The sequence below is a fragment of the Paroedura picta genome, chromosome 13 (genome assembly GCF_049243985.1).
Source record: "Paroedura picta isolate Pp20150507F chromosome 13, Ppicta_v3.0, whole genome shotgun sequence".
Lineage (NCBI taxonomy): Eukaryota > Metazoa > Chordata > Lepidosauria > Squamata > Gekkonidae > Paroedura > Paroedura picta.
The window spans coordinates 13,500,765-13,528,237 of NC_135381.1; the positions used below are offsets into that span (position 1 = coordinate 13,500,765).

Below are 27,473 nucleotides of genomic sequence, written 5' to 3' on the forward strand. Positions count from 1 at the left end.
CACAATATCTTGTGTCATTTTCATTGCTCCAATAGCTTTTGCTTTTAGTTTGACCCTGCCTTATAGGGATAAGGCTGCCATCCTCTTACAGATCAACAAGAGACATGCAGGGACATCTCCCCTTACAGAGGCTAGTGGAGAACTTGATATCCCTTGGAGGCTAATGGCTGAGGAGGACTTGCAGTCCGGTCAGCCTCAGTTCAGATCCCTGCTTTGCAGTCCTTCTCACTGAATAGCCTGGAGCAAACAGTTCTCTCTCAGTCATCTGCTAATCAGTCCTGAGACTCAAATGTGATTAAACCTCACTGGACATCTTTGGGGAAGAGCAGGACATAAAGGCAGTGGGTAAATAAATACACAACACCTGGACACATTCCAGCAACAACAGCACTAGCAAGGGAAGGGAAGTCAAGCGAGGAGATAAGATTATAAGTAACAAAAGACTTGCTTAACCCACACAGGCATGGTGCGCCTCACTCTGCTTTGCTTGCAGACATTTATTTCTAAACCTTGGTGTGAATTTTTGTTTCCCTTCCAAATAACGGCTGCTGCCAGATTGAAGGCTTGTGGTGGGGAGGATTTTTTTTAAGCCTCTATTAAAGAGGCAGGATGTTTTTCCCTCCAGGTTGTTGGCCCCGATTCATGAACAGGAGGTCCAGGTGAGATAACTGTGAGGTGAGGTGGAATAAACTTCCCTTCCCAACAAGAAGCCTTGTTGTGGTTTGAAGGGGTACGACAGAAATATTTAAATAGATGAATTTAAATAAATTGGATATGTAGCATCTTCGATAAAGACCTATTAAAAGAATGTGACAAAGTGACGATACACCTTCAGAGTATGAAAACACTAGACTTAGGTAGGTCTACTCAGAAGTAAGTCCTATGCTGTTTGTTGGGGCTTACTCCTAGGAGTGTGCCCTTAGAATTACCACCTCAGACCTAGTGGTGCCAACTTCCAGGTGGGGCCTGGAGACCTCCCAGAACTGCAACCCATGTCCAAATTGCAGAGATCAGTTTCCCTGGAGGAAATGGCTGGTTTGGAGGGTGGGTTCTAGCATTATAAGTTGCTGAGGCCCACTCCCCAAACCCCACTATCCCCAGGCTTCAGCCTCCAGGAGTTGGCATCTTTAAGAAGAAGACCTGTTTTTTAATACCCTGCTTTTCCCTATCTGAAGGAGCCCCAAAGCAGCTTACAATCACCATTCCTGTGAGGTTGGGGGGGGCTGAGGGAGCTATAAGAGAACTGCTGTATGAAAACTGTGACTAGCCCAAGGTCACTCAGTTTGCTGTATGTGGAGGAGTAGTGGGGAACCAAACCTGGTTCTCCAAATTAGAGTCTGCCACTCTTAACCACTATGCACCATGCTCCTCCCCCTCCCAGGGAAGCCATAGCTTGAAGTAAGCTGTGAGTCTCAAAAGCTCTTATTGAAATAAATATTGTTAAAGGCTCCACTGTGCTTTCGTTATAGTTTGAAGAGCTGGGGGGGGGGTTAGAGGGCAAGATGAGGGCCAGTTTCACCCCCTGCTCTGCAACAGAACTGGATGGCCTTGGATCAGTCACTGTCTCTCTCAGTTTAACCAGCCTCACAGAACAGGTGAGACTAAAACGGGAGGAGGGGAAGGAAACCAGAAAAACTGCCCTGACCTCTTTGGAAGAAGACCAGAATAAACCCCACAAACAAAGACTTAGGGTTTCTAACTAAGCTTTCAACATCCTCACTCAGACTGCAAATCCCCAGATTCTTGGGGGTGGGAGCAATGGCAGTTAATAGGATATACGTCACACCTGAGGTCAGTGTGATACACTGGCACATCTTCCTACTGTAACTAACTCCCCATTCGGCTGAAAAAGACACTGGTGATTCTTGACCCTCGAGTAAATAGCATGGCAGTTAATTCGATAAACCTAAAACCTGATTTAACCGAGGACATAGTACTCAGGAACGCAATTGCACAACTTTTGAGAAGCACCCGATGATCGCTGTCTGTAATTTTCCACAAGATGTTGGTGCTGCTGCAGGGCAGAAATTTTCCATGTGCTCAGGCTGCACAACCCAGTGGCCTTTTCCATGCAATGGGCTAGTTTTACAGAGGACCTGAATGTTTTGGGTGTGAATCGGCAGCCTCCGTTGGCGACACGCTCTTGGAGAAGCATCTCAACCTGAAAAGCAAACTCCGCTCATTTGGATTCTCCTCGGCTTCACCGTCTTTATCCCCTTCTCACAGTGGAAACATCTGGAGATGACTGACTCCACAAGACGAATTGCTGCCCCAGGGCCAATAGTGTCATAAAGACTGATTTACTCTGACAATAGGCCAGAACATCCACCTATGCGCCTGAAGAAGTGGGTTCTAATCCTGTAAAGTTTATACCGCAATAAATCGGTGTGTTTTGAATGTGCTGCAAGACGCTTGTCTCCTCTGGAATCGCAGAGGGTGGGATCTGGCTGGTGCTTGTGTGCAAATCAAGGACATTGGAAACGACTGTCTCTTATATTCTTTGGCTTTGCTGTATGGCTACCTTTGGACTTCTCTTGCAGGGGGAGTGTCCCTCGTCCAGCTGAAATCATTTGCAACTAAAAAAACAGATTTGGAAGAGGGAATGATTGGAAAGGGAAGAGGTCTAGAGCAGGGGTAGTCAACCTGTGGTCCTCCAGATGTCCATGGACTACAATTCCCATGAGCCCCTGCCAGCGTTTGCTGGCAGGGGCTCATGGGAATTGTAGTCCATGGACATCTGGAGGACCACAGGTTGACTAGCCCTGCTCTAGAGGGAAAAGCCTGGGAGGAGAAGAGCAAACGGGGAGAGAGGGCAGGCAGAGAAGACAGCTGCAATTGCCCCCAGAATTGTAAGCTGCTGGAACAAACCATTTCAATGCCATGTGGGGGAAGTCACTTTTTAATGGGCTCTGTTGTGAAATGTTCCACACTTTTAAAAAAAGCATACAAAAAAAAGAAGAGTTGGTTTTTATACCCCTCTTTTCACTGCCCGAAGGAGTCTCAGATTGGCTTACCATCACCTTCCCTTCCTCTCCCTACAACAGACACCCTGTGAGGTGGGTGAGGCTGAGAGAACTCGGACAGGATAAATCTTTGTTGATCTTAAAGGTGCCATCGGACTGAAATGTTGACGTATTGTAGCATCAGTTTCTGTGAATCAGTGCTCACATCTTCAGATGCCTGCCTTCTAATGGGGGGGGCCACTCAGAGGGGGGAGCCTATGAGTAATATTGGCTGTAATATTCCCCCCTCCCACACTCCGAAATGATAGTCCATTTCATTACTTTGGCTCTCTGCCACCTCATTCCGATTCCTGCTCCAATCAGGCTGATTATGAACCCCCACTTTGAAACCACCTCCTAGTGCAGGGGTAGTCAAACTGCGGCCCTCCAGATGTCCATGAACTACAATTCCCAGCATTCGCTGGCAGGGGCTCCTGGGAATTGTAGTCCATGGACATCTGGAGGGCCGCAGTTTGACTACCCCTGTCCTAGCGCTTCAAATACATGCCTCTGGTTTCTCTGTAAGGCCTTGGAACAGGAGCACTAACATGGTAGCCTGTTTTTACAGGGCGCTCCTTTCTGGAGGGTGTTGTTAGATAGTGGGGCGAAGCCTTCCTCCTTGACCTCCCAATGCACTTCAAACAAGCCCTTTGCCACCCCAACCTCCACTTCCTCTGCCTGCTGTTCTTGCTTCCCAGTTGCCGTCTCTTGGGCTGTGTGTGCAAACCAATGAGGGGGGGGGTAAGAGTTGTCCCCTATTCTGCACTGACTATCTATGAACATAACCCACTGTAGTTTTCTTGCACCAGTGTGACTTCAGGGAATACATGGCAATGTGACCAAAACGAGATCCCTGGGGCCTAGCAACCAGTCTTGTAAACGAGGTTTACTGAAACAAAAGGGGAGGGAGTGGAAGGGGAACAGAAGTCAAGCTGCCAAGAGATAACAGTCTCTTCTGGTGTACAACCAAGGCCATATCCAAGCACTTCACAGCGGAAGGAGGAAAAAGAAAATTTACTTTACAGGCCACCCTGCTGGGCATTTGAATGTTGGAACAGCTGTTTTTAGCATCTTCAGAACTGCTGCGGCATGTTTCAGCAACCGCCTTTCGTGTTAAGTTTGTGTTAAAGCTGCAACACTTGGGTGTTAGTAAATATCAGAGGTACCCAGAGCACCCCCTCCATTGAGGGGCTTATGCAGATGAGAGGAGGAATGTGGAACGGAATGCACATCTGTATGGTTCCAATGTGCAGGCCAGTTCCTCTTGCAGATCCACAGCAGCAGAGCACGGCTTGTCCGGTCCACAATCGGTCATGACAGCCAGGATGTTCCGGAAAAAGCAGGCCTTCCTTTCCCATGGGGCTTGTTCCAAATCTGTGGGATGCAGTGGCCAAAAAGGCTAATGCGGTCTTGGGGAGTATCAACAGAGGCATAACGTCCAGATCACAAGATGTCACAGTCCCAATGAAAGCCACCTCGGTCAGGCCGCACCTGCAATCTCGTGTGCACTTCTGGAGATGTCCCTTTGAAAAGGACAGAAGGGAGCATGTGCAGGAAAAACGAGAAAGGTGATCCGGGGCCTGGGGACCGAGCTCTACAAGGAAAGGCTGCTGGACGTGGGAATGTTCGGCGGGGAGAAGAGGAGGTTGAGAGAGGGCAGGATGGCTCTCTTGGAGTATTTGGAGGAGGGCAAGGAAAGGTTCCCGGTGGCAGCAGGCAGGACGGACAAAAATGGGTTTAAATACAGGCAGAAAGAGACCCATTGGATCCTTGCAGGAAGAGTACTTCAGCAATTTATTTATTTAGATTTTTATACCACCCTTCCATATTTTTTATTTTATACCACCCTGGGCGGTTTACATAGAACGCCATGGGGTAATTACATGGAACATCACAGCAAATATTACATATCAACTAGGATATTTCAACAGGCACATTGTTCAACAAAGAGAGCAACGTTAACGGTACTCTTAGGTAGGTCATAGCCGTGTACGGGGAGGACCAGGGGATGTTGTTGGGTCTGTCGGCCTCAAGCAAATGCATGGCGGAGGAGCCCCCTTTTGCAGGCCCTGTGGAATTGTGGGAGTTTGGGCAGGACCCTGAAGGAGACTAAGCGGCTTTGAGACTCCTTCGGGTGGAGAAAAGCGGCATATAAGAACCAACTCTTCTTCTGCTTCTTCTCCTCCCCAGACTGCAGCCTAACGCCGGCCCAGCGGGAGCCTCAATGGCTAGCGGCCCATTCCGCACACACGGGGGGCTCCTGCGCTTCCCGTCGAGCTTCTCCTCCTGCACCGGGCGCGCTGCAAAAGCCCTTCGCAAAGGCAGGCCCCGACGTGCGCCGGCCGACCGAGTCCTGGAGCCTCTGCGTGCTGGCCGCCGGCCACAACCGGGGGGGGGGGGGGGAAAGCTTCGCCTGTCCGGCCGGCCGGGATCCAGGATGGGCTCTGCTCCGGCGGGGCCGTGCGCGGAAGGGACGCCTCCGCCGCCTTTGCGCAGGCCGAGGGAGGGAGGGAGGAGTCGTGGGCGGGGAGGGGAGGGGAGGGGCGGGGCGGGGCCGTCCGGACCAGGCCTAGAAGAGGAGGAGGAGGCGGCGCCGCTGCGACCGGGAGCCGAGGCCGGGAGAGCGATGGACCTGCGCATCCTGGAGCCCCGCGTGCGGGTCCTGAGCATCGCCCGGGACGGCCTCTGGCTCTACACGCACCCGCTCCTCAAGATGCTGCTCCTGCCCCAGCGCAGCAGGTGCCCCCGGGGCGGGGGATCGGGGCCTCGCCGGCGACCTTGCGGGTCGGGGGGCCGGGCCGGGCCGGGAGAGGCCGAGCCGCCTTGGCGGGGCGGGGGGTTTGCCGCGGCGCCGGCCCCAGCGGGCTCTCCTTTCTACGCGGGCCGTGCCGGCTGCCTGGGCCCAGGAGGCCCGCTGGCGTGCCGAGGAGCCGCGGCGGAAGAGCGGCCGGGTGGATGCCTGCAAGACGCGCGCAACCGTGGATGGCGGCGGGGAAGGGGGTTGCGCGCCCTGGGGGGAGCCCGCGGCCTTGGGGGCTGTGCGGGAGGCTGGGGGGCTCCAAGGCCCCTAAGTGGCTGGGGGGGGGGTTACTTTCCATTTTGGGGAAGGGTGGCCGTTTTGGGTGAAGGCTTTGCCCCGATGGGCACCTGGCGCTCCGCAGGACGGGCGCTGGAGGCTGGCGGTGAAAATCGGGGCGTGCTGTTTCCTTAGGGGGAGAATAGGGTGGGGACACCGGGGAGGGGGTGTATCTCTTTGGGTGGTCCTCACCCCTCATTTCACCTGGAGGTTAATTAGAGGGGCTAGCAACTGGAGGTCGGCCCCATTATCAGCAGGCCCGTCCAGATCCTAACCAGTGGATAATAGAATAATGCTATGGAAGAAGGACATTTTTCTAGCGATGGATCACCATCCTTATCCCTTAATGCAGGGGTAGTCAAACCTGCGGCCCTCCAGATATCCATGGACTACAATTCCCATGAGACCCTGCTGGCAGGGGCTCCTGGGAATTGTAGTCCATGGACATTTGGAGGGCCGCAGTTTGACTACCCCTGCCTTAATGTGTCTGGAGGTCTTCCCGTATTTGTATTAGCAATTAAGGTGGGGGAAATATGTCTTCTCGTTTTTTAATAGTTGAAACAGAGGTGAATTAGATGCATTACTTGGTATGGATGGATTGGGCCAGGCTGTTCCCAATTTGTCAGGTCTCTGAAGCTCAGCAGGGTCAGCTGGATAGTACTTGGATGGGAGACCACCAAGGAAGTCCTGGATTGTGCCAAGCCACTTCTGTAAGTCTCTTGCTTTGAAAACCCTTCAGCAGGGGTGGCCAAATTATGGCTCTCCAGATGACCATGGACTACAGTTCCCACGAGACTTTGCATGTGCTGGCAGGGGTTCATGGGAATTGTAGTCCACTGACGTCTGGAAAGCCATAGTTTGGCCATCCCTGGTCTACAGGGTTGCCATAAATTGGCGGCAACTTGAAATCACCTTTCACCACCATGAATTGAAGGGGGTGTGTGTGGAGATCTCTCCCTTCTACTACCTTAATTGAGTGAATGAGCAGACAGGTGCAAGTGGTACTTAACTTAGCGGTAGCTCCTTTTGAGTGCTCCTCCCCAAAGCTGGCCTTCACAGTTATATTTGCATTTGGCCTCAACTGCAGTCTCCCAGTTTGAGTCAGAGCGGTCTGATTCCTAGAATTTCACACATGCAGACTTCTGTCTGGAATCTGGTGCTGGCTAGAAAATTCCACTTCTTGGAAATTTGGGTCCTATTGTTTAAAACAACTGGCAAGTTAACTCAAAACTATCCTGTGCCTCATTTCTTCCATTGGGGGGACGCTGCTCCCAATCTAGACCCAAACTGGGCCTGGAAAAGTTCAGCAAATCGTAGGTGAAAGTTTTATAAGCTCATGTCAACATTGAAGGTCGCCTCCTCTGCCCAGCAAGGAGGGGAAGAGAGAAATCCATGTTCTTGGGCATCAAACAAATAAATTAGGCATTAGTGAATCAGCCTTCCCCACGGCAGTCCCAGTCCCAATTCTGCTGAAGCCAAAAGGAGGTTTAGGATATGGTGACCAGATTGTCCCACTTTTGGAGGGACATCTGGGGGGGGGCTAATTGTACTTATGTTGAAATTAAAATATACATATTACAATACTATTTTTGCACTCTATGCATTCTATGAAGCTTTTTGTTGCTCCATATAGACCAAATTTTTAATCAAGAACCCCTCCCCCCCCCGGTCAATGGTGTCCCGCTTTACCAATGTTAAAATCTGGTCACCTTATTTAGGACAGTTTAAACCAATAGATTTCCAGTGGCAGAGCCCACTTCAGCACATGCATTGAGGCATTATCCTCCTTTGACAGTTCTAGATATGTCACTGCAGATGCAGCCTGAATGCTGTGTGATACCCCTCATTCATTGCATGGCTTTTTAGTACCATTCTTTCCCCTCTTATGCATCTGCCAGACTTCTGTGGTGGTAAAAATGGAGAGACAGACAAACAGAGTTGTAAAGACTTAACACAGCATACCCTCTGGGAATTTTGCTAAAGTTCACTTAACTGGGATCTGACTCAAGTATGTACAAGTTCGTCTAATTGTGCCAATCTGAGCGGCTTATTTTGTGTTCACGCTGTACTTTGCAAAGAGTTTAAGGCAGCAGGCCTAAGAATGCTTAACTGGGGGTAAAGTTAAGGTAAACAGAGCTGGACGGTTCAAATTATTTTGGTAGGCTTTGGTTGAGACCCAAATTTGTTTCTTCCAGCAACTTTTCAGGCTTAATTATAAAGCTTGCAGTGCCCTGGATCCTCAGTCCTGAGGTTGTGTGTATGTGTGTGTGTGTCACAAGTTAAGCTTTTTATTCCTGAACAAGGGGGGGGGGGAGGCTGTTGTGTGTCCCACTAGGAAACTTGCCTGTACTGACAGGTACACAGGGCAGGTAGATGTTCCCGTAACCATTTCAGATTAGGAAAACAGTGAGAGGGAAGGTTTGACACCCCCCATGCCACAGTTCTGTTTGTAATCAGGCTCCTGCATGAAACCTGGAAAACTTTGAAAACGGAAAGGTGTGCATTAGGCTACCTACCGTACCTGCCTCTTTGAACTTTATAGTTCCTTCAGGGGCTGCCAGGGTCAGTGCTCCCAGTTTGTCCCATTCAAGGTGTTGGTGTTAGCCGTTAATGGCCTGGGACCTTCATACCTAGGGGGATCGCCTCTCCTTACACCCCCCCATGCTTCCTTTGGGCATCCTTGAGCGGGTCTGGCAGGTGTGTGAGCCTATAATGGCCAGAGGAAGGGCCTTCTCAGTTGTGGCCCCTACCCTGTGGCATGCACCCTTGGGGGATGCCTTGCCCTGGTGGACTTGTTTCATTTCTGCAGGCCAATCCGCATGTAGTCCACATGTTTGGGCTGATTTTATTAGTGGTGTGGTTCTAGCCACAAATTTGAATAGTTAAATAGTATTTGTGATTTGATTTTATGTTGTTCCTTAATGTACATATATGGTTTTAATGTTGGAGGTGGCCACGAGACTCCTTAGGTGAGTGGTGGCTAAAAGAAAATCTAATAAATAAAAATAGTGTCGGTACAAACTACTGCTCTTGAGTTTTTGCTGATGGCGTCTAGCAACCCTGAGTCCCTTTGGCATCATTTCCTGTATGCCCTAACGCCCCCCTCCCCTCATGGCTGTTCCTTTTCTTCCTGCCTGGTCTCACGCTTCCTCCCCAGAGTTGCTCTAGCTAGGCTTTCTTCTGAAACCTTGAATACACCACCCATTGTTCATGCTTTAGTGGCCTCCTCCCTTTAGCCTCCTCTGTCCTTCTTAATAGTGTCCTCTCCCTCCTCCCAAAGCACATATCTTGAGCATTCTGTGATTTACTTGGAGCTGCTCTCCCATCTTGATTTTGTACCCTCTACCTCCCCCCCCCCAGCCTTATTCTCCACCTGCACTTCTCTCCTCAAGATACTTGTTCTCATTCCGCAGCATGCTCTGCCTCTTCCTTCTGCCTCCTTTTGTCTGAGATTTCTTATGCTCAGCCTCCTTCCATTCTAAGGCTTGTGCCAAGTCTTTGGTCCACACCAGTGTGAATGGTTAACCCAGGCTTTCTCAACCAGGGTTTCGTGAAATCTGGGTTTTTTTTTGACGGAAGGGTTTCCAGAACGAGCAGGATTTAATTAATTTTAATATATTTTTAAAAATGTGTTAAACATTTATTGGATGATATGACCATAGATAGTCATGTCAACCTGCCCCCCACCTCAAAATTGCCAATGGCAGGCCTGAAGAGGGTGGGAAGGGGAGGGGCCCTGGGTGGGCATGTCCACAGCTCTGCTTCCCAACCATATTCCGTACGATCTCGCCACTTCTGGGGTTTCTCGGAGCCTGAAGAATGCTTCAGGGGTTTCTCAGTGGTAAAAAAGTCGAGAAAGGCCAGGTTACTCCCACCGGAACGACAGCCTTCCCTGCCACCGTGCGAGTTGGCCTGCAAATGGTTTGGTTCCGTGGGTTGCTGAACGTTCCGTGCCGCTGCTCCTGTTTCACTGAGCTCTTGTTAGTGTTATCTCTGTATTGCACCTGGGGCTGAAGGAAAGAGGAAGGCTTGCCTTAGGACCTGTAGCCAGTTTGTGGAGGAGGTCAGGCTTGATGTGAGAGCGTTCTGGTTCACACCTTGCATTGCTCCACTGCCAGATAACAGGCATGCTGGAAGTCAGTAAAAGAGACAAAGGGTTCACGATAGGCAGAGCATAGTGACTATGCTCTGTCAATTGCCAACCCCGCTCCTGTCCCATGCTTGCATGCCTGAAGTCCAAGCCATGCAGTGCTGGTAAACATGCATACCCACAGGGAGGAGAGATGGGGCTGTTGAGTCCTGTCACCATTAATTGTGGCCTTTCAAGGTGTGTTGGTGGCGGTTTCTGCAACAGGAGAGGGAATTAATCGGGAATGGGCCCAGGGAATGATGGCCATGGACAGTGCTTACAAGTCGCAGGAGACTTATAGGGTCTTCAGGGTATGCTGGTTTCAGAGGTAGTTTGCCACTGCTTGCCTCTGTGTGGCAACTTCCTCAGTGGTCTCCCATCCAAAAATTAACCAGGGTGGATGCTGCTGAGCTTCTGAAGTCTGACAAGATTGGGCTAGTCTGGGCCAACAAGGTCAGGGCCTAGGAAATGCTGTACCTCAAAACCTTGTGTTCTATGCTCTAGGCATTGCTGCACCCAGTACAAGCTTTTCAGCAGATGGGTGTGGTGATGCCAGTGGAACGGTGTACAGGTTGGCGACCTGCAGGCAAGAGTTGAGTGGGGTCTCTGTACAGCCGACAGTCTGTCCTGTGGCTGTGCTTGGGCACCGAGTTTCCATTTTTTGAAGCAGAGGAAGGAACTGCATCCAGTTGTTGAAATCTGCTGCTCAGTGGCACTTCCCTGTTATGGGATGCTGAATTCTTCCTGTTTCTAAGGGCACTGCACTAGAGCCTTGAGGAGGAAGTCTACTCCTTCCAGTGTTACATTTGCCGCCTTTGGGGTCGAGTAGGATAAGGGGGGAATTGTGCCTTGCTGAAAGCTCCAACAAAGAATTCCAGTCGGACCCACAAAGTCAGAAACAAAAGTCTGAAGATATGGCAAAAATTAATAAAGCTCAAGGGTTGCATGTCAAGCCAAGCCAAAATGAGACTCCAGATGATACACTTGTGTTCAGTGTTCACAACAGCTTCAAACATAGCATGAAATCAATGTAAATCAAATAAGGTTATGTATAAACCTATTAGTTCTTCATTACCCCTGAATTAGTTACATACCTTAAAGAACACAATATAATTCTAATCCCCTTCCAATAGGCATTGCCTTTATCAATCCATACTAAAAAGTAAGTACGACAATAAGTATAATATTTCCATATTTAAACTGACCAATGTAATTAATCCCATTTTTTATCCCAATCATACTTACCTTCCAATATCAGTAGGGCACATGGCTCTCAGAAGTTTCTGGAGACCCTTCTGTCAAATTGCAAACAGGGTCTCAGCACATTCCTGCAAAAATTCTTATAGAAATACACCGCTCAAAGGGAACAGGTGCATTGCAGCTCAAATGGCCAAACAATAAAGTGTGTTTCCATACCTAAAATGCATATATTGTTGAAAGCTAGCAGATAGTCCCAACACTGGCTCACATGTCCAACTCTGATTTTGTTGTTTTCCTAGGTGCAAGTTCTTCAGCTTAACCGAAACTCCTGAAGACTATACTGTTATACTGGATGAAGAAGGGTTTAAAGGTATCAGTGCCCTGGTTGGGTTGGCTGTCTCAACCATTTGTCTTTATCGCCTCTCTTGCTGTGTGTTTAAATTATATTGCCATTTAAGGATTGCTTTCCCCGCCCACAAGGCATTCATGACCTCTCTATTGGTTGATTTGTTCTGAGCCTTTGAGAAGAAAGTTGGCCTGTCCCTCTCTTCTAAGGGTAACTTCTTGTAAGCCTCCTAAGGGAGGGAGGGAAGAAGAGAGGGATGGTCCAACAGCATCTCTTTATTGCTGATCTTGGCCGGATGCTGCCAATAGCTGACTCTTAGGATGGACCTGCAGTTCCTTCATGTAGAAGTGGGTGGGATTGGCCAAGCCAAGCCTCATGGTTCCAAGCAACCCCCCCGCCCAAGAGGTAGGAGGACAAAAGGCAACGCTTGATGGTAAGATGCAGGTTCTCAGAAGGAATCTTGCAGGGGTAGTGGATGGTGTGTATCAATCTCTTTGCCTCACCATGGTTAGCCTTGAGCCCAGAGACAACCTAGGAATTGGGGGGTGGTGGGTTAAAGCATCACCCAATGACTCTCTTTGTCCTCCAGGTATGTGAGGAGGTTGTCTTGGGTTCTAGGTCTTTGCATGTGGAAGGAAATGTGTTTACGTGTACCCTTGTCCTCCTGATGACTCTCCTTTATGTGTGCATGCTCTCTGTCTCTCTTGCTCTCTCTCCAGCCTTGGGATTGGGGACATCCTGACTACCAACTCCTTAGCCCAGGATTGTGAGGGCTTAAATAGACCCTCACAGCCTCTTATGCCCCACCTCCCTCCCTCCTGTCTTGTGGGGCTGTCTGGCTTTGCACCGCCTCTCTCACCTCCCACGCAGCTACTGCTCCCTCTGGCGCCATCTGCAGGTGAGCCAAGTCACAGTCCTGCCGCTGGGACGTGTCTCCGCTGATCAGCTGGAGTGCAGAGGTGGAGTTGGCGCTCCCAGCTGCCGTGGCTGAGCAGAACTGGCCCATTGAGGGGCCCCAGTCAGCAAGGCCACCATCCAGGGCTTCAGAGGGGAGAGTGTGGCACTGAAGCTCGAGGAGTGTCCTGCTCCCCCCGTCCTTCTATCTCCAGCACCTCCAGGAGACGGAAAAGGTTGAGGCTCATATCCTTAAGGGTTTGCTTAAAACATTTTTATCCCACCTCTGCTCAGAATGAAGGCAACCACCAGGGCAGCAACTGGCTTGCAAGGACGCAAAATAGACCAGTCTGAGATATCGCTCTAAGTTACAGATTATGGTGCACAAATTTAAAAAGGACACTGAGTTGGAACAGCCAAATGCATTGAAACGATTGATCTTCCACCAGAGGCCAGATGATTTGGCTTTGTAGTAAAACCTGTCAATACATGACACTCATGCCGTTTTGCCTGTGGGCACTTTGGATCGATAGGCAGTCCTAACTTTGGGCATAATGAGTTATTTGGGAAGAGTCCCTTCAAGAGACAAGAAACCTGCGCTTAGAGAAACCCTCGCTGGCCTGTGCCACTAAAGCAGAGATTTTCCTGGTTCAGGTTTGTGTCCATCTTCTCGCCTCTGCGGCACCCTGTTACAGGGCAGCAAAGGCTGTGAGAGGGAAACTCAAGTCCTAAACCTTATTGGACCTGAACCAGGAGACTTTGGTTCCTTATAGTGGCTCCCCTTTCTTGGTACTCCTCATTTGCCGGTGGTGATCAGCTTTAGAGTGTAAGTCTAAACAAGGAACAAGCCATCTAAAAGTTGAAATAGGAGAGGTGGGATAAACTGAGGAAGAACTGAACAGATACAGTTTTGAGGAGGTGGTTTAACAGGGCTGCTCTGTGAAAACAGCACTATCAGGACTGTGACAAGCCCAAGGTCACCCAGCTTGTGGAGGAGTGGGGAATCAGACCTGGCTCGCCAGATTAGAAGCTGCCGCTCTTAACTACTACACCAAGCTGGTTGTCTAATAATCCCGAAAGAAGGGGTAAGGATTCTGTATTGCGATTGGCAGCTCCAGCAGACAGCTGGAGGGGAAAAAGAGAATCTCTGTTGCCCAGGCAGCACAGTTCCATCCTTAAATCTTAACGAGAGGCCACAGGAAAGCATGGAATGGCAGAAGGCAGTATGGTTAACCGGATTACCCTGCAGTTGCAGATAAGCCTGTGTATTGTTCTCGCAGGTGACGGGGAATCTGTCCATCTGTCTCTTTGAGGGTAAGAGCAAAGGTCACCTTCAATTTTAACCTGGTGGGAGGGAGGGCCTTTGGTATCAAAGGCTGCTATGAAGCTTTCTGGGGACACAGTCTGTGTAACAGCCTCGTTCCTCCTTGCCCAGGGAAAAGGGGCCTGCCATTGCCGGCCCCTTCCAAGACCAGCAGGGAACAGATGCCCTGGTATTGTGAATCTGTTTGTTTTTCCCATGGGGCAAGCGCAGGGCCGGAGGAAGAGAGATAGGAAGTGTCACCGGGGCAGCCCAGTCAGGGCCGACAACAGCGGCTTTTGTGTAACCGGCTTCTGGCTCCTCTCCAGGATGGGTTTGGCAGAACATTTCCAGAGCGGACGGAAGGCGCAGCCTTTGCAAGGAGGGGTGTTGTTGTTTTTTTCGCACGGTTCCCAGGCGAAAGGGTAGAATACTGCCTACAGTACCTGTTTCCCTAATCTGTATTGTCTGGCTCTTACGCTAATGCAGTTGCACGGAATGTAGGTCTGCTCCGGAGGCTGACGAATCTGCAATCCAGAGCCAGCATGGTTCAGATTGGCAGCCTCCGAGCTGGAGAACCGGGTCTGATTCCCTACTCCTCCTCTTCCTGCGGGGGGACCTCGGGCCAATCTCTCAGAGCTCTGTCACCCCCGCCTCCCTCACAAGGTGACTGTTGTGGAAAGAGGAAGGGAAGGCGGTCGCGAGCTGCTTTGAGGCTCCCTAGGGTAGAGAAAAGCGGGGCTTAAAAACCAACTCTTCTTCAGGTTCTGCGAGGGAAGGGGAAGGTGTCAGTTTGGCTGGGATTAAAGATTCACGTGAGAGTGGCTGAGCACTGGGAAGGCTCTCTAGAATGCAGGGGAGCCAGAATGTCCTGGCTTCTCCTGGGACTATTGTCCTGCATTCCCGCCTGGATCGGATCAGTATTGCAACCTGAGGTGTGCGTGATGAAGCCGGCAGGACAGAGCTCAGATCTGCTCCGCTGTGAGTGGCACATGGGCTTTAGGGGGTGTCTGCGTGGGTTCTGTCTTTAAAGGACGAGGCTGGCCAAGCTGTGGCACAGGCAAAGGAAGTGGCCAGCCTCCCTAGGCAGGAGGAAGAGGGCGTGTCCCAGATCAGGAAGCGTGCCTCCTATGCCTGGGTGGGGTGCAGTTGACACCTGCACCAACCACCAGGAATTTGGGGTGATCAGAAGACTCTGGTGGTTGGGTAGGTTTGTAGAAGAGGCGGTGGTCCTGGAAGTGTGCTGGTCTCAAACTATATCAGGCTGTTTCTGGTAGCTGCTGTCCAGGGTCTCGACTGGGGGTCTTTGTGACCATTGTTTCCTTTTTTGATTTTAAACTAAAAATGCCAGGGACTGGGCCAGGGAACTTCTTGAAGCACTGCCAAGCTCTGCTATGGAGCTGCGGCCCCAGGCAACGGCCGATTGAACTCCTGACTTGATTTGTTCCAGCGGCACAGTAGGCTGCCTGCCTCTTACTAGAGACGCAGATCACATAAAATGGGTGTCCGTGGCTACGGATTGAAGACTGGGTCTGCACAGCCGAGGACTGAATGTTCCAGGGCAGCATAGGAAGTGACCCCCACCGCTGACTGTGGAGCCAAGGGCTGTCTTGTAAATTCTGTTCTAGTGGCCCTGCAGGGGCAATTCCTAGAAGGCACTGGCGTTAGAAACCAAATTTCTAGGAATTGTTTTTATTTATGTATTGATTTATTTGGATTTTTTTTATACTGCCCATTCTTTGCGGCTCTGGGCGGTTTACGTGGGACGTTGCACAGATTTACATGGAACATTATAACAATCTATATAACATTATACAATTTTCAATAGAACATCACAATCTATCAGTAACAATTACAACACAACGTGAATAACAACAGTGCTGGGGAGATCAAATTGTTCAGTCATGGCAGGGTGTCTGGGGGTGGGGGGACCAGCAGATGTTCCGAGTTGCTTCAAGTGAATACCTGGTGGAGGAGCTCCCTTTTGCAGGCCCTGCACAGCTGTGGGAGTTCAGGCAGGGCTTTGATTTCTTCAGGGAGCTCGTTCCACCAGGTGGGGACCAGGACAGAGAAGGCCCTGCCCCTTGGTGAGGTCCAACATGCTTCTCTGGGGCCAGGAATGCACAGCCAGTTGGAGGTGGCAGAGCGTAAGACTCTTTTGGGGTATAGGCAGGGAGGCGGTCTTTCAAATACATTGGGCCCAAACCGCGTATGGCCTTGATTACCAAAACCTTAAGCTTAGTCCGGAATTCAACTGGGAGCCAGGCAAGTTGTTGGAGTACTGGCTGGATGTGGGATCTCCATGTTTTAGGGAGAATCCTGGCCACAGCATTCTGCACCAGTTGTAGTTTCCAGATCAAGGATAAGATTAGATCGCTTAGAAAAGGAGATTCTGGCCCTTAGGGCTACAAAAGTTGCTTCCATGTTTTGAAGCATTTCATCTTGGGGCCTGAGATACGTATTTTAAATTAATTTAAATAAATTGTAGGACCCAGATGAGTGACTGAACGGCACTTCCTGTGGTCATGGGGTTTGTTCTGTGCCCTGCATGACTCCGTGGCCTCTCCCGAGGACTGTTGTACGGAATAATTTATTTGCTTCATTTATGCATTTATTTAAAACCTTTCTGTCTTGCCTTTTGATGCAACTCAGATCCTCCAGGGCAGCAGACGTTAAAACACGTCAAACATTAAAAACAGTCTTTATACAGTAATATGCAGCATGGCAATAAAATGTCAAATTGCTCTGGGTCACTCAGCAATGCTGAACATGGAAAAGCAAGGACAGAAGCCTACCAAATGTAGATGAATTCAATCTATCATATTTCCAAAAGCCACTTATGGCTGTGAAAGCTGGACAGTGAAAAAATCGGACAAGAGAAGAATCGATTCATTTGAACTCTGGTGTTGGAGGTGGCTTCTGTGGCTTCCATGGATGGAAAAGTCACAAACAAGAAAATACAACAGTGCATAAAGCCTGATCTATCACTGCGAGGCATAATCACAAAACTCCGGCGCACTTACTTTGGCCATATCCTGCGATCCAACTCAATGGAGAAAGCAATTATGCTAGGATTGGTCAGTGGAAAAAGGAAACCAGGTTGACAAAGGGAACGGTGGTCAGATATGATCAAAATGGACAACAGCCAGAACATTATACAACTAAAAGAAACGGTGCAAGGTTGGCTGTTTGTGCGGCACAGTCGTCCTGAAGGTGTTGAGGCAAATTTGGCCTGAAGGTCTCTCCCTCCAGAACGCGAGCACTAGGCCATAACATGTTCCTTCGTGGATGTGGCCCCATTCTAGCCTCTCTGTTTTCACCAGCAATTGTTACAAAATCCAGGAAGCTACATTGGCCGGGGAGAGAAATAGAGAGACATCCTTGTGTTATTTTTAAGCTGTGTGCTCCAGCATTGTGGTTCTGGTAGGCCCTGAGTAAAGAGGCCAGTGAAACTACCTTCTGATCCCTTTTGCTATGAAATCAGCCCTTTGAGCTCGCTCTACTTTAGTATTTTATTTCCCTTGACATTCAAGCTGTTCCCAGGCTCTCTACCCGTCCCCCTGGTCTGACTAGTCATTGTTCTTGTGAAAGGCTCCATCCTGCTTCCTTGGAACAAAGGAGCTGTTTATTCTAATGAGGAATATTGGTAGTGCCAATAAGCTAGTAACGACTTGCTTCACATATCAATGAGTAGAGCCATGTTGTCGCTGTGTAGAGAGTTGAATTTAGCCTGTGGAGACTTAGTAGGTTCAGCTCCTCACTCAGCCGCAGAAGGAGGTTGGCGTTGTTCTTGATCTACCTCTCAAGGTTCTTATGACAAAAAGGGGTCTGTGTACTTTATTATTTTATTATTTATTTGATTGGTATGACCGCCGCTCTCGGAAACCGGCTCACGGCAGTTCACAATATTTCAATAAAAGTCAATACATTAAAAACCATTAACATTCCCCATTAAAGGTAAAGGTATCCCCTGTGCAAGCATCGAGTCATGTCTGACCCTTGGGGTGACGCCCTCTAGCGTTTTCATGGCAGACTCAATACGGGGTGGTTTGCCAGTGCCTTCCCCAGTCATTACCGTTTACCCCCCAGCAAGCTGGTTACTCATTTTACCGACCTCAGAAGGATGGAAGGCTGAGTCAACCTTGAGCCGGCTGCTGGGATTGAACTCCCAGCCTCATGGGCAAAGCTTTCAGACGGCTGCCTTACCACTCTGCGCCACAAGAGGCTCCTATGAGCCCATTAACATTCCCCATTAAAAGCCCCATAAATAGTGACTCGCTCACAATGATGGCAATTGAATAAAACTGTTCCCACACAGGCCCACTGGATGGGCAGGGGGGAGCGGATGGATAATTGGGCATAGGGTAGAACAGTCTGGGGAACCAGGCCAGCCTAATACTGGCTTCTCCCCACCCCCCCTGGGGAGAGGGGCCCGATCTTAGCCCCCGGGCCACCACCCGGCCTCAGACAAACGCCTGGCGGAAGAGCTCTGTTTTGCAGGCCCTTGGTCTCCTTGGAGGAAGAATCCTTGCTTGGATCTGGCTTGTGCTGAGAAATGCCTCCTGGACAAGAGGGAGCCCTCCCGTCCCTCCATCATGCCTGGATCCATTTTAAATAGTAGCTAGCTGATCTGGCAGTAGGGTTTTTTTTCCTTTTTTTTTAATGAACAGTCTTAATACAAGCATTTCCCAAAAACTGGGTGGTAGGCATCATCTTGGAGAGGCATCCTTCCTGTCTTACACACGAGGACATGCCTCTTCTGAGATGAGGTCTCATGACATGTCCGTCACCCTTGAACAAATGAACTTTATCTGCACATGACAAGTGGATAAAATCAGCGGTGCTGGGGTTGGCACTTCCTGGCTCTTGGCCTGAGACATCTGCTGGAGTGTGGCTCTTCTTTCTTTCTGTGGGAGTCCTTAGTTTCCTGACCTCACCACTGGTTCTCTTTTCCTTCCAGAGCTACCCCCGTCGGAGTTCTTGCAAGTGGTCGATTCCACCTGGCTGGTGCTCAACGTCTTGTCCAATGGCAGCTCTTCTGCCAACATCCAGCCCATCGGGGTCACCAAGATCGCCAAGTCAGTCATCGCACCATTGGCAGAGCACAACGTCTCGGTATTGATGCTCTCCACCTACCAGACTGACTTCATTCTGGTGAGCCTCAGCTGTTTTTTGGGGTGGCTTTTACCTAGGGCAGGGCTGACCCAGCAGTGGCTCTCCAGAAGTCCATGGACTGCAGTTCCCATGAGCCCTTGCCAGCATGGCATGCTGGCAGGGGTTCAGGGGGATTACAGTCCCTGGACATCTGGAGAGCCACCATTCGGTCACCCCTGACCTAGACGATAAACGGTGTGAGGGTCTATGTCTACGTAATCTTTGTGTCTTTGCGTTTTGTGCATTTTTTGTAGTCTAGCAAATCATTAACTTTTTCTCACTGAATAGAAGATATTTATAAAGTTAAACTGAGTGTTCAGTCAACATTCCTGTCCATTTCTGCTCAAGTCCCTCAATCAGAAAAAGATTTTTGTCCTAGTAATTGATTACTTATAAGCATATATTAACATTTGAGGTGGGAGTGTTTGGACTTTGGTCCCCTTTTTTTTTGGAACGCTGTCAGATCGGTTAGAGTTTTCTAGGATGTTGTACCACAGCCAGAAGGCATGCTGGCAGGGGCTCTTGGGAATTATAGTCCATGGATGTCCGGAGAGCCACAGTTTGGCCACTCCTGGTCTAGACCCACCATGAAGGCCAAGTCACGTTCTAGTGGGGCAGGGACCCATTGGGTGATGGACACAGTCTTGGGGACAGGGGACTGATCCTGTAGCCCGGGGGTCAGCAACCTCCGGTCTGCGGCCCGGTACCGGTCCGCAAAGGCCATGGTACCAGGCCGCCAGCAGCCGCGCCTGCTTCCCCCCCCCCCACAGCGAGAAGCTCAGGGAAGAGGCATGCCGGCGACACAAATGCGCACTCGCAGTTGCCGCGCATGCACATTGCGCCCCCTGGTGGCGAAAATGCACACACGCAGTTGCTGCACATGCGCGTTAGCGCCCCCTGGTGGCGAAAATGCGCATGTGCGGCAACTGTGCGTGCGCATTTGCGCACAGCTGCTGCGCGGCGCCCGGGCTGTCGGATGTCCCCTCACCCTGGAGGCAGTCCCTGACCACAGAATGGTTGGGGACTGCTGCTGTTGCCAACCATTCTTTCTGCCCCTATGGAGCTGGAGAATCCGAGCTCTTTGACAAACAAAACATATAGAAGTTGTGTTTCGCGATAACTACATTTTGATAAATTTGATGCTAGCTCCTGAGGCTGGCGGTAGAAAGTTACACATGTTTTTGAATAGACCAGATTGACAAAGAAGCCCTTGTGGAGTCACTTATGTATGAACCCAGTGGGCTTTTGTTAATCAAAGCATCCAGTTTTTGTTAGGCAGCAACCAGTGAGCAGACCGTCAGTCATAACTCTTATGGACTAGTAACTTTTGAAGGCACTTTCCATGGCTGATGCCTTTGCTTAGCTGCTACTTTCAGTTGCAGGTGTCCTGTTTCCAGCCAGCAGGCAACGGTCTTCCTGAGGCCGGCAGACAGACAAGAGTCAAGGCAGGCAGGAGGGAAGAGCAGAATAGGCACAAAGCGTGGCATGGAGGCAACAACAGCAAGCTGTGGGACCATCAGGCTTCCAAGCTTCTGCAGGCATATATAAGAAGCTGGGACCCCACCTTTTCTTGTGATCTCCACTCCATCATCTTCCTGAGAGAGATGGGAGAGAGGCCGCAGTTTGACTACCCCTGGTCCAGACGGTCCATTTTGTCAACAAGGACCTGTTTGCACCTAAAACTGTGCTGGGAGGGGCTGTGGAGCAGGGTTGATAAGGGGGTGGGGGTGGGGGTGCTTGTGTAAGATCCCCCGTCTTAGCAAAGGCTATGCAATCGATGTCTCAATAAAGTCTTTTCCTAAACGAAGTCTGATTATTGGGAGCATCTGGATCCTCACAGTGGGGGGTCTCTAATCTGGAGAAGCGGATTTGATTCTCCACTCCGCCAAATGCAGAGCTCTCTCAGCCTCCCCCTCCCTCACAGGGTGTCTGTTGAGGGGAGAGGGAAGGGAAGGTGATTGGAAGCCGCTTAGGTTAGTAAAAAGCAAGATAATTAATGTATTCCTTAATTACAATTTTATTGATGCATTAAAAAGCGGACTCACGTGATCAGTCGTTGCAAGTTTCAGGATTTCTGACCATTTGGAAATGCGCAACCACTTCCCTGCAATTCTCAAGGTACTGAATTCTGCACTCAGTTCCTGTTGGAGTTCCGGAATCCCTGCCAGCTTGGGTGCTAGGGAGGCCGTGAGACTTTGCACTCAGGCAGAACAATACGTTTCTCGTTAGGCTTGAGATCTAGCAGTGACCTTTGACCTCTCTTTCAGGTGCGGGAGAAAGACTTGCCTGTTGTGATTCACACTCTGGAAGGCGAGTTTGATATTTACAAGGAGGTAAATGGGGAGCCGGTCCCTGCAAGCTGTGATGAGGCAAGCAATGGTTTCCTGAAGCCAAAACAAGGTGAGTGTGCATTGGGTGCGGCACAGTTCCTGGGCAATGCGTCCTTGCTTCCAAGTGACAATAGTTGGCGTGTCCGAAATAGTAGGATGCGAGCACAGTAAACCCCATGCCTTGGTCTGCCTTTGCCTGACAAAATGAGCTTTGATTCATAAATAGCATTTTAGGTGGTACTAGAGTAGGAATTTCCCTCTCCTCCTACTGGCTAAGGCAGCTACTCACCTTAAACTGACTTGCTTCTAGCAAATTAGGCTTGCAGCCTTTGTAGCAAATATCATTTCCATTGATGCCCTGTGATATTTGGAAAGTGCTGCACACTTGCTCCAAACAGGATATTGGAGTGTGGCTGTCGTCAATTCTGGCTGTCACAATTATTTTTTAAATGATACATTGCTATGAACAAAGTTTCTGCAGAGGCTGCCTGGCTGCATCCTGCACAGGTCTGATCAGTGCATGTGGCCAACACGCTGGGTGTGGATGCTTATAGGAATGCAGATGCTGCTCCTGCCCCACCTTACATACATTCACCTGAACTTGGGCTCACTGCCTGCCCAGGTACAGCCTGTTCTCCGTCATTGGGACAAAGCCACAGAGGCGGAGTGTACCTGTTTTGCATAACAGGGACAGAATCAATGTAGATTCTTATAGAAATGTACCTAGGAGAGGGGTAGACCGCTGTGCCCATTCACATTACACGCATCGGCCCTGAATGCTGAGATGCTGGGTGTCCAAGGCTCCTGCTGTCAGAATGTGCTCCAGCAGATGCTTGGTTTAGAGGCTTGGGGGATGGCTGCACTTACATGAGGAGAGTACAGTGGCTGCTGTTCTGTCCTTCCTCAATGCATTTTGGAATGTTGCTGCTGTCTTTCCTCTCTGTAGAAATAATTCCCTCTTCTGCCATTCTGTTTCCTTCCCGAGAGCCAGTTTGGTGTAGTGGTTAAGAGTGCGGACTTCTAATCTGGCATACCGGGTTCGATTCTGCACTCCCCCACATGCAGCCAGCTGGGTGACCTTGGGCTCGCCACGGCACCAATAAAGCTGTTCTGACCGAGCAGTGATATCAGGGCTCTCTCAACCTCACCCACCTCACAGGGTGTCTGTTGTGGGGAGAGGAATGGGAAGGCGACTGTAAGCCGCTTTGAGCCTCCTTCAGGTAGGGAAAAGCAGCATATAAGAACCAACTCTTCTTCTACACCGAGCTGGCACGCTTGTTGCTTTAGCATTTCTGATTTCTTTCTCCCTCTCGCTCTAGCTGTGAACTGCACCGTTCACCCAGTCCAGAGCCCTCAGAACAGGTTCTGCATTCTCAGTGTTGCGCCCGACTCTCTACCAGCCATCGCCACCATCCTCATCGATGTCCTGTTCTACTCACACAGGTAAGCAAGAGGCTTTGCAGAAGCCTTCCGTGGGGTGAGGCCCCGCCCATTCCCTGCTACAGAGCCAGCGTCCTCAATGATCCAAAATGGTGGAGAAGTAATTTGGCTCAGTTCTGAAGCCAACCGGGAGGATCCTAAGTGACTCTTTCCTAAGGAAATAAATTCCTGTGGTCCATCTGTTGTGCACTGCACACCTATCGGAGCCAGGCGAAGATAAAGGCCTACCTGGGCAAAGTCTCCCCTCCTTCGAATGCCAGCTGGAGGGTTTAGCAGGCCCTGTGGGGCTGGGGAAGAGACCACTGGTCCCAGACCTCTGTAAGTAGGGTGTTCCAGAGGTGGTTGGGGCCAGGATGAAAACGCCCTGACCCTTGATGACATTCAGGGCAGGCATCTCAAGCAGGTTGGTCCCCTGGGAGTGCACTGCTTGCTGAGGGTATATGGAGGGACATGTTCTCATAGGTAGCAGTAGAGATGGCAAAACACTCTAATGCCCCACTAAGTCCAGCTCTGGAAGCTAACGTTGCACAAACTTTAGAGGAGTGGCTCTCAACCTGGGGGTTGGGACCCCTTTGGGGGTCGAACGACCCTTTCACAGGGGTCACGGCAGGGGAAGCAGCTTGGCCGGGGGGGGCGCCATCTACACAATTACTTTGTGGGGTAGATCGAGATAGGGCGTTCGTCTGTCTGGAGCAGCGGAAAAGAGCGAGATCAGCATGGTGGGACAAGAGGCAGAACTGAATTGAGAAACCCCGGAAAAAAAACAATTTCCATATAATCATGAACAAGGGATCTTCATGCCATTGGTCAGTTTTGGTTCAATTTCAGTGAAAGAACCCTTGCATAATTTTATGGTTGGGAGTCACCGCAACATGAGGAACTGTATTAAAGGGTCGCGACATTAGGAAGGTTGAGAACCACTGGTTTAGAGGGTCATCAGATTGACAGCTTGTCAGCTTCACCGGCCCGTCTATTTGCAGCAGCACGCCGAAGGAAACGGTTCCCAGTGGCCAGGATCTCAACTCCATTGCCTTCTTTGCCTTTTCGTTGATCGAGGGCTACATTTCTATTGTCATGGATGCTGAGACCAAGAAGAGGTAAGGACCACCCATAAGTCACCTTCTGAAGAGCTAAGCCTGGTGTGGGGTTTGCCTGTGTGTGAAATAATTTTGCAAGTTCAACATCAGCAAGGCCGAATTCTGCTGCTTGTAGAACGGATGCTGGGGCCGGATGGGACCCAGTGATGACGTTTGTCCTATTAGACGTCTTAGCAATATTTCAAGAGCCTCTTGTGGCGCAGAGTGGTAAGGCAGCAGACATGCTATCTGAAGCTCTGCCCATGAGGCTGGGAGTTCGATCCCAGCAGCCGGCTCAAGGTGGACTCAGACTTCCATCTTTCTGAGGTCGGTAAAATGAGTACCCAGCTTGCTGCTGGGGGGTAAACGGTAATGACTGGGGAAGGCACTGGCAAACCACCCCGTATTGAGTCTGCCATGAAAACGCTGGAGGGCATCACCCCAAGGGTCAGACATGACTCGGTGCTTGCACAGGGGATACATTTACCTTTATAGCAATATTTCACAGAAGCACATTTGTGTCTGTGTATGATCTTAAAACGGCACGCCTGTACCTGCCGGCTAAATCCCAAACCCGTCTCTTCTCTCCCAGATTTCCCAGTGATCTCCTGCTGACCAGCTCCTCAGGGGAGCTCTGGAGGATGGTGAGAATCGGTGGGCAGCCCCTGGGCTTCGGTAAGTGGATGGCTGCATCTTGCGCAGGCTGTTGAATCTCTGGTTTCCTGGGTGAGTGATAGTACCAGTAGCGAGGCATCTGGGTCAGAAGGCTTCATTCCTGCGTCTAATTCTCTAAGTGAACAGGCAAGGAAAATTCCTTCCAGGGCTCAGCTGCATTGGACTGCTGGAGCTCATGGGCGAGTAGCCTCATTGCTTCCTTTGAGAGGCCGGGTTCATTCCCGTGAAAGGGAATTGCTCCGAAAATGCGGCATATTGAGCACATGCCTTGTTTCCTCTCTCCTGTTTCTTAACCTGCAGATGAGTGTGGGATTGTGGCTCAGATTGCAGAACCTCTGGCTGATGCTGACATATCGGCTTACTACATCAGCACCTTCAACTTCGACCATGCCTTGGTAAGTCGGGTGTGGCGCCCACGAAGTCGCCAGCTCCTCTAGGAGGAGACCTTGGAAGGACTGCTCTTGGCCTCTTCTTCTTTGGTGTCTTTTAACTGCTGCCCTGCTTCCTTCCTGAAGGTCCCAGAAGAAGGGATCGACCACGTCACGGAAGTGCTCCAGAAACGGCAGGAGAGCCAGAGATAGCCGTTTGGTTCAGCCCTGACGTGCCTCCGGTATCTACTAGAAAGCAAGCCTGTGGAGAACGCCCCAGCCGTGCTTGACACGGGTGTTCCTGAGTTAAAGAAGGAAGCTCTGCTCGGTGTGAGCCGGGCGACCATCTTTTTCTTTTCTCCAAGAACCGCCAGTTCCATTCAGAGCCTGTAGGAGGCTGTCCTCTGCTTCCCAGAAAGGGGAGTCCATGCTTGCTTTGGGAGACTTTGCCCGAACCTGGCTAACTGGGGCCGGCATCAGTATTACCTGGTCCATCTCTGGCCTTTCAGCCCTTCTGTCCTTGAATCATCGCTCGAGCCAAGGCGAAGGAGTTCCGTCCGTGGTGGGTTCTGGGGGAAAGTCTCCATTTTTGCACATTTTCGTATTGAGCTTTCCCCACGGAGAATCAAGCCTTGAGCTTTTGGGGGGTGGTGGGAAGGGTCTCTTTTGTCGTTGTTAAGAGTTGGAAACCGATCCGTGTATTCGAGGTGTTGGTGGAGTGTTGTTTTTAAGGTGTTGTCTCAACAGCAGATCATAGGGGAGCCGTGTCCTCGAGACGTGAGCCGGATCTTGGCCTTCACGTCGGCTCCAGTCCCAACATGTGGGACCAGAGGGCTCCCGTAGAGCTTTCAGGTGCTGTGGATAGGGCTGCCCTTCGGCTGGGATTGGGCCATCCACTAACAGTATTAAGCTAACCCATTCATGGGCAATAGGCGTTTGTCGTTGCCAACATTTGAGTTGGGCGGGGGCTAGTTAGAGGGGGGGGGAACCCTCTGCCTCCCCCTTGTTTCTTGTGGCCTTAAAGCCATCTCTGTGCCTTTTTGTGCTTGGACACTAAAGTTGCAATGCAAGAGATCAAGCCTTATTTCCCCCACTACATCCCCATGCCCTTCCCGCCTTCCCTTTGGGCTGGAGAAGGAGAAGATCACAGTGCCATTCTGGACCATGGCAGGCACACTTTGGATATTGCTCCCACGTGCTCCCCTTGGTTGGGGGGTGAGGGTGGGGTCTTCCTGGATCGCATCAGCACAGCTATCCAGAGAACTTCATATATGCAGGCGAATGAGGGTTCCTGCTTCTGACTGTGGCCGAGGGGAGTGCATTTTTGAAGGAGAAGCAGCCCCCTCTCCCCCTCGCTAGGCTGCTTTTTGACTACTGGGGATTTTTGTGTGGCTAATGTTTCCCCCCAACCCCATTCATTGCCCAGGTCTTGCTGCTGCATTAGAGAGATTCTGCCTGAGCTCACAATGGGCCTGCTGATCAGGAATGGGAGGAGTCGTTTTCAATGGCAGCGGCTCACGCTCCCGGCTGGCCTTTGTCGCTCAAGGCCTTGGGTTGTTTCAAAAGGTCCACAAACCCAGCAAGGGCACCAAAGTGAGCACGCTCTATCCACCCCACCCCCCTCACCTAGCTGAGGCCAAGTATCCCCCGAATATTCCCAGAATGCAAAGAGGAGACCAACTTTTAAAAGTGGCACAGTGTGTGATTCTCTGAGTATGACTGTTCTGGGGAAGTCCATTGTTATCCTGTCCTGTAGATCTGGGGCTTGTTCTTTTCAAGGGCAGGCTGAGCATCTCTGGCAAGCTTGGTTGCTTAGGGAGGGGTAGAAAAGCAGGATTTTTGCTAGCCTGCACACATAAATGCCCCTGGATTTCTGGAGCTGCTGAGGCCAAAGCTGGCCTTGCACGAGGTTTCATGTTCTAATATGGGGGCAGGGAGCTTCTCTGCAGGGGCCAGAAACAATCGGAAGGTGGTCTGGCAGGTGACAGGTGATCAGCACTCTTGGCCACTTGCCAGCCTAGCACAAGGGACCGAGAATAAGGAGTGGGTTGCTGTGAAGAGGTGTGGGGTGCACCAACCCTTCTGCTCGGCCTGCCTTTGCTGAGAGGGGTCAAGCGTTGTGGGGGTAGCTCTCTGCTGCCAGTTTAGACTTGCTGCTGTCCCTGTTCTCAAGTGACTGTTAACCCTACACCTTTTCTCCTGATGGTTCGTTGTAAACCAGGTTGTGTGCAGCCAAGATGGAAAATGCTTTTAAATACTGTATTTTTGTCATAGTTTTGAAATTTTGTCAATAAAGGTCATTTTTTTCAAGAACGTGGTTGATGAGTGACTCTCTCATTAGTAATACAGGATGTTTGTAATACCATTTATTAAAAAAGAAGGCCTAGAGGCCAGTTTTTGGACTTTTGACGTCCAGTTTCATCTTGGCACAGAGAAGATCACAGAATAATTGGAATTGTTCAGTGTTTTGAGAATAAATCAAA

At 50.4% G+C, this 27,473-nt stretch overlaps 1 protein-coding gene across 2 annotated transcripts; it reads left to right on the forward strand.

Moving 5' to 3' along the window:
- The first annotated feature begins 5,558 nt into the window (after positions 1 to 5,558).
- CASTOR1 (cytosolic arginine sensor for mTORC1 subunit 1) lies at positions 5,559 to 27,303 on the forward strand. Of its 2 annotated transcripts, none has more exons than XM_077307288.1 (9): positions 5,559 to 5,741; positions 11,707 to 11,777; positions 18,908 to 19,101; positions 21,369 to 21,501; positions 22,751 to 22,874; positions 23,852 to 23,968; positions 24,540 to 24,622; positions 24,923 to 25,017; positions 25,138 to 27,303. In XM_077307288.1, the coding sequence occupies exons 1-9, from the start codon at positions 5,629 to 5,631 to the stop codon at positions 25,201 to 25,203; spliced, it is 996 nt and encodes a 331-aa protein (XP_077163403.1). In that variant the 5' UTR covers positions 5,559 to 5,628; the 3' UTR covers positions 25,204 to 27,303. The 2 variants fall into 2 exon arrangements, with proteins under 2 accessions (XP_077163403.1, XP_077163404.1); XM_077307289.1 differs by having other exon boundaries at positions 23,855 to 23,968.
- Positions 27,304 to 27,473: the final 170 nt, after the last annotated feature.